The 11,592-nt window shown below is 44.7% G+C and overlaps 1 protein-coding gene across 1 annotated transcript in view; it reads left to right on the top strand.

Annotated features, from left to right (window-relative positions):
• LOC307244020 (uncharacterized protein) overlaps positions 1–11,227 on the top strand; it is a gene marked incomplete at its 3' end in the record, with an annotated part of 36,799 nt that extends 25,572 nt beyond the window's left edge. Inside the window, exon 14 of the mRNA XM_080018994.1 lies at positions 11,101–11,227. Coding sequence (XP_079875120.1) covers positions 11,101–11,227 — 127 coding nt within the window. The remainder of the gene's footprint in view (positions 1–11,100) is intronic.
• Positions 11,228–11,592: the final 365 nt, after the last annotated feature.

Genomic DNA, 11,592 nt, shown 5'->3' with positions numbered 1-11,592 from the left:
TATATACACTATATATACTACATATACTATATACACTACATAAACTATATACACTATATACACTTTATACACTATATAAACTTTATATACTATATATACTTTATACACTATATATACTATATATACTTTATCGGTTTATATACTATATATACAATATACACTATATATGCTATATATACTAGATTCAAGATGTTTATTTGTCATATACATATACATGCTTTCATACATATACATGCTTTCATACATATACATACTTTCATACATTTACATACTTTCATACATATATGCAGTGAAATGTCTTTGCAACGCACGTGGAGATTATGCACAATAGTTACTAAACCAAACCTAATATCTAACCTAATTCCTACCTAGCAACTAACTGAAACTAATTGATTCCTAAAACCCAATGCAGTTAGTGAATAGAATCATATAAATAAAATGTAATAAAACTAAAGTAAAACTCAAAAAGATAATACAGAGTGGGGGTACAAAATAGAAGGGAATAGAGTTTTGTATTTTATGTATGCATGTATGTATGTACTTATTTAGTACTGTATGTTACTATATATACTATATATACTATATACACTATATATACTATGTATACTATATACACTTTGTATACTATATATACCATAATATACACTATATATGATATATATACTATATACACTATATATACTATGTATACTATATACACTATATATACCAGCCAAGCCCTCTTACCGCAAAATAACACGGGTCCTTGCTTATCGACCAATTTGCTTAACGACCTGGTTGTAGGAACAGAACTCGTCGTTAAGTGAGGAGTACCTGTAATGTTCCACCGTTTTACACCGCTTGCATTAAAGGTACCAAAAGTGAGCTTTTGTTTCTGGGTGCTTTTGGGAGAGTGTTTAGCTCGCTGCACAGCCACGTATGGCTACGTGCGGTGAGGGTAGTAGAGCCACTGCGATGCTGGCAGGAAGCACTCAATAACAACCCCAAAATTGACGTTCATACTGTTTTTGTTGATTTCTCCCACGTTCACTGGCTGACATGTCTGTCTCTGGCTCATTGTGAGGAGCTACGTGAGGGACAGGGAGCAAAGGGTGCGGTGGGGTTCCTGTGTGTCTGGTCCCTGTGCAACACCAGCCGCTGTCTATTGTCCTCATTGCTCTTTGTCATTTGCACCAACAGCCTGGATTGGATTCTGGCTCCCTCTGGTGTCTCTGTGAAATACAGAGATGACCTTGCAATTACGGAGCTCCAGATGGGGTCGGTACCTGGTCTGACTCAGAAGGCCTTGGATTCTGTTGTCGCATGGGGACAGGAGTTCTTATTGACAATGAATGGAGCTGTGGCATGGATATGGTAATCGCCCCCAGGAGAGGGGACAACATCCCCTCTCCGTCGCCTCCGATAATTCCTCGACAAACCGTCAGTAGTCTCCACCTTTAAACTGATCAGAGTTCAGATATCATCTGCTTTGTCATGGGCTGCCCACATCAAGTATATGCTCTCAAAGACACGGCCAAGGATCCATGAACCTAATGCTAGCAGAAGAGCTGGTCTCTCATTTGACGTTCTAAAACAAATATACCTGACCTCCATCGGTCCGATCCTTGAGCGGGCCGGCCCGGTTTGGGGTGGGCTTACAAAAAGCTTCTCTCTGAGGAGCTGGGGAGGGTCCAAAAACCATGCTGCAAGATCATTTGTATTCTGTTTTCTTCTCTTCCATCCATGAGTGGAAGATGTGATGAAGCCACCCTGCAGACCCTGACCCACATACTCAGGTACAAGATTCAAGTTTATTTATTACATATATATAAGGGCATACATATATGTAGTGAAATATCAATGCAACGCACCCGGAGATTATGCACAATAAGCACAGACACAATTCAACTTGAACTTGAACTTAATTAAGTAATTAACTAACTAACTAATCTAACTGAACTAATTGATTCCTCAAATGTAATTCAGTTAATAAATTAAATAAAATAAGAGGAAAAAGGTTATATACTGAACGGGGACGCACAATATAAATAATAGGAATAGAATCTTTGAATATATACAGATATGTGCATTAAAGTGGTATGTGAATAAAGTGAGGTAGTGTGTGTGCAGATATACAGTACAGTATACAACAGTACGACACAGCAATATAGTTACAGTACAGTATGCTACATATAGTACAGTAAGGCAGTGGGGCCTATGTGAGTGTCTCAGTGAGGGCCCCAGGTGAGTTCAGTGTTGACAGTTCTTATGTCTTGATGTAGAACTACGTCTCAGTCTCTGTTCTCGCTGTGTGGCTGTGGGGGCTCTTGCCTGATCGCAGCAGCTGGAACAGTCCATTGTTGCGGTGGTGAAGATCCTTCATGACCCTGCAGCTCTGCTACTACACCTCCTGGTGTATAAGTCCTGCAGGGAGGGGAGTGTAGTTCCAGTGGTACGTTGGGCTGAACGCACCACCCTCTGCCGGGCCCTCCTGTCCTAAACAGTACAGTTCCCAAAGCAGGCAGTGATGTTGCCTGTCAGGATGTTCTCCACCGCTCCACAGTAGAAGGACTTGAGGATCCTCACCGAGACCCTGAGTTTCCTCAGCTACCTGAGGTGGTAAAGACGCTGCCTCGCCTTCCTCACCAGAGTGTCTGTTTGTAAAGTCCATGTTAAGTCCTCTGTGATGTGGACTCCCAGGTACTTGAAGCTGCTCACCCTGTCAACAGAAGTCCCATTAATCACCAACGTGCGTCCTCGGTTGTAATAATCACCTAAAGTCCACAATCAGCTCCTTAGTTTTGCTGACGTTCAGGTGGAGGCTGTTGTCCTGGCACCAGAGTGACAGGGCAGTCACCTCCTCGCGGTAGGCCTTCTCATCGTCGTCGGTGCTTAGGCCCACCCTGACGGTGTCATCAGCAAACTTGATGATGGTGTTGGAACTGGACCTGGCCACACAGTCATGTGTGTACAGGGAGCACAGTCGGGGGCTAAGGACGCAGCCCTGGGGGGATCCTGTGTTCAGGGTGAGGGAGCTGGACATGTGCTTCCCCACCCTAACCCCACCCTAACCACCTGGGGCCTGGCTGAGAGGAAGTGCAGGATCCAGGCATACAGTGGAGTGTTCAGTCCGAGCTCCTTCAGCTTGACAGCCAGTCTGGTGGGGACTGGTGGTGATGGTGTTGAAAGCTGAACTGTAATCGATGAACAGCATTCTCACACTGGCCCCCTTCCGGCCATCCAGGTGCGTGAGCGTGGTGTGCAGTACCCGGGAGACCGCGTCATCCGTGGATCTGTTCTGCTGGTACGCGAACTGCAGCGGGTTAATGGTGCAGGGGAGGGCGGCCCAGATGTAATCCTGAATCAGGCTCTCGAAACACTTCATGGTGAGGGCCACCGGACGGTAGTCATTCAAGCAGGCTGGAGAGGCGTTCTTCAGCACAGGGATGATGGTGGGCCTCTTGAAGCAGGACTGGACCCCCGACTCGGCCAGAGAGGCGTTGAATATCATACTGAGCACAGGGGTGAGCTGGTTAGCACAGGTCCTCAGTACTAGCCCTGATATGATATCTGGGCCTGTAGCTTCCCTGGTGTTTACCAACATCAGAGCCCTCATGACATCATGCTCAGACACAGAGTGCGCACTCATCCCCAGCGGTTTAATTAGCCAATTAGCTGGCGAGCTAGCGGTGTTGTTGCCAGACTCAAACCATCATAAAAGGAGTTTGGTTCATTGGCTAGGGAAGCGTCCAAACTCGTGGCAGGGGAGGAGCTGCTCTTGTAGTTGGTAATAGTGTGCAGCTCCTCCCCAAGCATCTACTGTCCCGTTGCTCCATATATTAAATGAATATTTAATACAACACAGACAATTTGCTTAACAACTACTATATAATTATTGAATCAGAATCGCGATTGTGGCGCCCCAACTTGTGGCCGCCTGCGTGAGCGCCTCGTGTCAATTGCGCACATAGTATTTTTAGAGCTTATTGTGCGTAATCACCGGGTGTCATGACATTTCACTGTATATATGTATGTGACAAATAACCTCTTGAATCTTAAATCTTGAATATATCCAAATCCGAACTTTCACAATGCTGTCCACTAAAGTAACTTTGAAGCTCATAGCTACTTCCGTAAACTCGCTGACGATGCTACACCTTGACATGTTGATTGGAACATGTCCCAGTCGACGTCACTCAGATTGCCTGAAGCGCTGCCTCTGATTGGTCCGACCACTGCTTTACGTCCCTCGTCACTACCGTTTCACGTACGATGCTTGGCTTGTAAACAGGAAGTAACGACATGGCGGGATGATCTGATTTCCCGTAAGCAGGGAGCGAGATGGGTCTTGTCTCTGTTCTTGTACGGTGTGTAGCAGTGGTCCAAAGTTCCATCTCTCCCGGTGGCACACGTGATGTGTTGGTGGAAATTAGGCAGAACTTTTTTAGGTTCACCTTGTTAAAGTCCCCAGTCACCACCACAGCTGGGTCGGGATATTTGTTTTAAAACTGCACAACACATCATACAGGTCCGATAGTGCTGTGCCGGTGTCCGCTTGCGGTGGAATTTAAACGTCCATGATGACGACCGTGCTGAATCTCCGGGGGAGGTAGAATGGACGGCATGAGATGGTCAGCTGTTCCAGGTTCGGTGAGCGGGAGAGAGTCTTGATGTTGTTGGGGTTACACCAGCAGCTGTTTGTCATGAGGCAGACGCCTCCACCCTTGGATCTCTCAATGTATTTTCAAAACCCTGTTTACTTTTTAAATTGTAAATAAATGTTAAACCGTGGAGTTAAATATTACCGTTAGATGACATGGGGAAACACAGTTCACTTACCGAGACGCTGAACAGCCAGAACAACGTTGATCGATCAATTCCTTTCCATATTCCATGTGATGTGAAGTCACAATGGGAAACCGTTTTGATAGAGTTCAACCTTTAAATCGTACTACTTTTACACACACCTGGACGCCTGACTAACGTACTCAGGTTCAGTTCATCCCCTGCATGACTTCCTGTCGCCGCCTGACTAACGTACTCAGGTGCAGTTCATCCCCTGCATGACTTCCTGTCGCCGCCTGACTAACGTACTCAGGTGCAGTTCATCCCCTGCATGACTTCCTGTCGCCGCCTGACTAACGTACTCAGGTGCAGTTCATCCCCTGCATGACTTCCTGTCGCCGCCTGACTAACGTACTCAGGTGCAGTTCATCCCCTGCATGACTTCCTGTCGCCGCCTGACTAACGTACTCAGGTGCAGTTCATCCCCTGCATGACTTCCTGTCGCCGCCTGACTAACGTACTCAGGTGCAGTTCATCCCCTGCATGACTTCCTGTCGCCGCCTGACTAACGTACTCAGGTGCAGTTCATCCCCTGCATGACTTCCTGTCGCCGCCTGACTAACGTACTCAGGTGCAGTTCATCCCCTGCATGACTTCCTGTCGCCGCCTGACTAACGTACTCAGGTTCAGTTCATCCCCTGCATGACTTCCTGTCGCCGCCTGACTAACGTACTCAGGTTCAGTTCATCCCCTGCATGACTTCCTGTCGCCGCCTGACTAACGTACTCAGGTTCAGTTCATCCCCTGCATGACTTCCTGTCGCCGCCTGACTAACGTACTCAGGTGCAGTTCATCCCCTGCATGACTTCCTGTCGCCGCCTGACTAACGTACTCAGGTGCAGTTCATCCCCTGCATGACTTCCTGTCGCCGCCTGACTAACGTACTCAGGTGCAGTTCATCCCCTGCATGACTTCCTGTCGCCGCCTGACTAACGTACTTCTTTTTCATTTCCACTGATCTCTGTTGAACACATTCCAGGCTTCATTGTTTTTAAACTGTGTCGTGAAGCTGCTGCTTCCTGTCAAACTGTAATAACATTAAAAAAAAGTACTTTTACTGAAGTAGAAATATTCTTGTGGTGCTAACACACACACACACACACACACACACACACACACACACACACACACACACACACATACACACACACACACACACACACACACACACAGAGACACACACACACACACACACACAAACACACACACACAGACACACACACACACACACAGACACACACACACACACACACACACACACACACACACACACACACAGAGACACACACACACACACACACACACACACACACACAGACACACACACACACACACACACACACACACACACACACACACAGAGACACACACACACACAGACACACAGAGACACACACACACACAGACACACACACACACACACAGAGACACACACACACACACACACACACACACACACAGACACACACACACACACACACACACACACACACACACACACAGAGACACACACACACACACACACACACACACACACACACACACAGAGACACACACACACACACACACACACACACACACACACACACAGACACACACACACACACACACACACACACACACACACACACACACACAGAGACACACACACACACACACACACACACACAGAGACACACACACACACACACACACACACACACACACAGACACACACACAGACACACACACAGAGACACACACAGACACGATGCTGAACAGGAAGTGGAAACCCTTCTTCCCCCACTTCTCAGATTCTCTACTTTAACAAGTTCAACACCACGGTAAGATCTGATTTATACTAATACTACGTAGTACTGAGTAGTACTCCATGGTACTAAATACTGAATTCTACTAAATACTACTGAGAACTACTAAATAATCCAAAATACTACAAGATACTAAATACTACTGAATACTACTAAATACTACTAACTACTACTAAATAATACTAAACACTACTAGATGCTAAATACTACTGAGTACTTCTAAATAATATAACATACTACTACATACAAAATACTACTGAGTACTACTAAATAATCAAAAATACTACAAGATACTTAATACTACTCAATACTACTAAATACTACGGAGTACTACTAAATAACACACAATACTACTAGATAATAAATGCTACTGAATACTATGAAATACTACTGAGTACAACTAAATCATACAAAATACTACTAGATAGTAAATACGACTGCGTACTACTAAATTCTACTGAGTACTACTAAATAATACAAAATACTACTAGATACTGAATACTACTAAATACTACTAAATTCTACTGAGTACTATTAAATAATACAAAATACAACTAGATACTCAATAATTATTTCTAAATAGTACTAAATACTACTGAATACCAACATACACTAGTGAATACTACGAAATACTTCCAAATACTACTAAATACTTCTGAGTATTACAAAATAGTACTAGATACTAAATACTACTGAATACCAATATATACTACTGAATACTACGAAATACTACCGAATACTACTAGATACAAAATACTATTAGATACTAAATACTACTGAATTCTACTAAATTCTACTGAGTACTACTAAATGGTATAAAATACAACTATATACTAAATACTACTGAAATTGCTCTTCTTCAGGCGTGGTTTCATGACAGCTCTTTTAATGCTGCAGGGAATATAGCTGATTGAAGAGAGCCATGTATAATGTCTAATACCTCATGTGCCAGGCAAACTGTTTTAAAAATGTGGTAGGGAGGGGGTCCAGGCAGCAGGTGGAGGACCTAAGCTGACCAACAATATCGTCCAGTCCTTTTATGTCTAAGGGGACGAAATGAGACATGGCAGCAGTCATATTACTGGGGAACTGAAGGAAGGTTCATTTCTGGATGTTGAGGCACTAATATTCTGTCTGATTGATATAATTTTGTTACTGAAGAATGTAGCAAACTCCTTACATTTTCAGTGGAGAGCATCTCTGACGGGTTGTAGATGGTGGATTAATAAGTTGATAAACAGTGAAGAAGAGCCCTTTACTATTGTTTTCATTAATGATTTTAGACAAGAAAGACTGTCTGGCCTGTTTTATTTCTATATTCTATCGATTGAGTCTATCCTTGTAAATTTCATGATGAACCTGAAGATTTGTCTTTCTCCGTTTTCGTTCTGCCTAACGACACGCTCTCTTAAGCTGCCTAACAACCACCCCACAACTGCTCCAAAGGACATCCGACGTAAAAAACATGCCAAATCAAACATACGGCCAACAAATCTGATTTCCATACCGGATTGGTAAAGGCCCGGGTTAACAACGACCGCCACTGGTGTCGTTAGCCAACAGGGTGCCAGTGGAAATTGTGCTACTGTCGGCCGAAGAAGAAGAAGAAGAAGAAGAAGAAGAAGAAGAAGAAGAAGAAGAAGAAGAAGAAGAAGGAGGAGGAGAGGGGGAAGGCGTGTCCAGAGACAGCAGGAGAGGAGGAAGGGAAGCAGAGTAGAGTTGAGAGTAAGAACTTTGAACGTTGGCACTATGAAGGGTAAAGAGAGAGAGCTGGCTGACATGATGGAGAGAAGGAAGGTAGATGTACTATGTGTACAAGAGACCTGGTGGACCCTAACCCTAACCCTAAGGCCAGGAGTATCAGAGCCGGGTACAAACTGTTCTACCATGGAGTGCATGGCAGGAGAAACGGGGTAGAGATGGTCTTGAAGGAAAAATATGTCAAGAGTGTTTTGGAGGTGACCAGAGTGTGGGACAGAGTGATGAGCATGAAGCTGGACATTGATGGGGTGATAATGAATGTGGTCAGTGTGTACACTCCCCAAGTTGGGTGTGAGATGGAAGAGAAAGAAGAATTCTTTACTGAGTTGGATGTAGTGGTGGAGAGTGTCCCCAAGGGAGAGAGAGTGGTTGATGCAGCAGATCTCAATGGGCATGTTGGCCAAGGGACCAGAGACATAGGTGACGAGAAGGTGATGGGTAGGTATGGTGTCAATGAGCGGAAGGTGGAAGGACACGTGGTGGTGGATTTCAACAAAAGGATGGAATTGACTGTTGTGAATACGTATTTCAAGAAGAGGGAGGAACACAGGGTGAAATACAAGAGTGGAGGAAAGTGAACACAGGTGGAATACATCTTATGCAGGAGTGCAACCTGAAAGAGATTAGTGACTGCAAAGTGGTGGTAGGGGAGTGTGTTGCTAGGCAGCATCAGATGGAGGTCTGTAGGGTGACTCTGGAGGCCAAGAAGAAGAGGTAGAGAGTGAAAGAAGAGCCAAAGATAAAATGATGAAAGTTGAGGAGGAGTGTTACATACAATTTAGGGAAGAGGTAAGGCAGGCAATAGGTGGGAATGAACAGTTACCAGATGACTGGGAAACAACTGCAGAAGTGGTGAGGGAGACGACCAAGAAGGTACTCGGTGTATCATGTGAGAAGAGGAAGGAAGACAAGGACTCTTGGTGGAGGAATGAGGAAGTACAGGAGGGCATATAGCAGAAGAGGTTGGTGAAGAAGAAATGGGAAAGTCAGAGAGATGAAGAAAGTAGACAGGAGTACAAGCTGATGGGGCGCATGGCTAACGAGACTGTTTTACACCATCCTGGAAAGGGAGAGGATGCCAGAGGAGTAGAGAAGAAGTGTACTGGTACCCATCTTCAAGAATAAGGGAGACGTACAGAGCTGTAGTAACTACAGGGGAATAAAGTTGATCAGCCACAGCATGAAGCTATGGGAAAGGCTAGTGGAGGCTTGGTTAAGAGGAGAGGTGGGGATCAACGAGCAGCAGTATGGTTTCATGCCAGGAAAGGGTTAGGGTTAGGGTACTACTACTAGTACTACAGATGCAATGTTTGCTTTAAGAATGCTGATGGAAACGTACAGGGAAGGCCAGAGGGAGTTGCACTGCATCTTTGTGGATTTACAGAAAGCATATGATAGGGTGCCGAGAGAGGAAGTGTGGTACTGCATGAGGAAGTCGGGGGTGGCAGAGAAGTAGGTACAGGATATGTATGAGGGCAGTCAGACAGTAGTAAGGTGTGCAGTAGACGTGACCAAAGCATTCAAAGTGGAGGTGGGACTGCATCAAGGATCAGCTCTGGGCCCTTTCTTGTTGCAGTGGTGATGGACAGGTTAACAGATGAGATCAGGCAGGAGTCTCCGTGGACTATGATGTTCACGGATGACATTGTGAACTGTAGCGAGAGTAGGGAGCAGGTGGAGGAGAGCCTGGAGAAGTGGAGGCATGCATTAGAGAGAAGAGGAATGAAACTCAGAGTAAGACAGAATACATCTGCCTGAATGGGAGGGAGGGCGGAGAAAAGCTGAGAATGCAAGGAGTGGAGTTGGAGAAGGCGGATGAGTTCAAGTACTTGGGGTCAACCATCCAAAGCAGCTCAGGTTGGGCAGTTTGGTTGAAAAGTGAGAGAGGCCAGATTGAGATGGTTTGGAAGGAAGGAAGGAAGAAGGAGGCTGAGGGTAGAGCTGCCAGGTAAGAGGAAAAGTGGAAGCCAAAGAGAAGCTTGATGGAGGTGCTGAGGGAGGACATGCAGGTGGTGTCAGAGAGGAAGATACGCAGAACACAAGGTATTGGAGGCAGATGATCCGCTGTGGCGACCCCTAACGCGGGCAGCTGAAACAAGAAGAAAAAAAAGATAATAAAAAGGATAATAATAATATTAAAAATAGTAATAATAATAATAATTATTGTTATTATTATTATTATTATTATTATTATTATTATTATTATTATTATTATTATTATTATTATTATTATAATGATTATAATAATAATAATACTAATAATATTAAAAATAGTAATAATAATAATAATTATTATTATTGTTATTGTTATTATTATTATTATTATTATTATTATTATTATTATTATTATAATGATTATAATAATAATAATACTAATAATTGTACTGAAAGTAATAATAATAATAACAATAATTATAATAATAATAAAAATAATAATAAAGAATAATAACGGGCTAATAATGTACTCCGCCCCTAGCGGCAGCACTACGCCCCCTACTAACAGTACTACGCCCCCTAGTAACAGTACTACGCCCCCTAGTGGCAGTACTACACCCCCCAGTGGCAGTACTACGCCCCCTAGTGGGAGTACTATGTCCACAGGTGGCAACACCACACTTCCTTTCACTTTCCCCATCAATAGAAACATGGAACTGAATAAACAAAGCAGATTAACCACAAGCCTCTAACCCCGTCCCCCAGGCTGCAGGGACCATGAGGGCCACTGGGACTACGAGGGCCACTGGGACCACGAGGGCCACTGGGACAAAGAGGATCACTGGGACCATGAGGGCCACTGGGACCATGAGGGCCACTGGGACAATGAGGACCACTAGGACCACGAGTGCCACTGGGACCATGAGGGCTACTGGGACCATGAGGGCGGGTGTCATCCTGCTGGCCGCTCTCTGGTTGGTGGCGACTGGGCACCAGGGTGAGCACAGCAGCCCCACAGGAGTGATGTTCTGGGTCAGAAACAGCACGAAGAAGAGGAGTTGAACTGTTATATTTTTCCTGTTTGTACTTTAATATTCATTGGAATGATTACAAAGTACGTCCTTGTTGTTTCCAGTACTTGTACTTCTTGTACTTCGTCTTTAGGCCACATGGTGGCAGCAGAGACCCACGCAGTGAGCGCTGGTCACCTCTTCCGCTTGAGGTGCGGCGACGCGGCGGCTCATACCAATGTGAGCTGGAGCAG

Source organism: Zeus faber, assembly GCF_960531495.2.
Source record: "Zeus faber genome assembly, chromosome: 18".
Lineage (NCBI taxonomy): Eukaryota > Metazoa > Chordata > Actinopteri > Zeiformes > Zeidae > Zeus > Zeus faber.
Note: the sequence above shows the minus strand (reverse complement) of the source record. Positions and strands in the feature narration are given on the sequence as shown.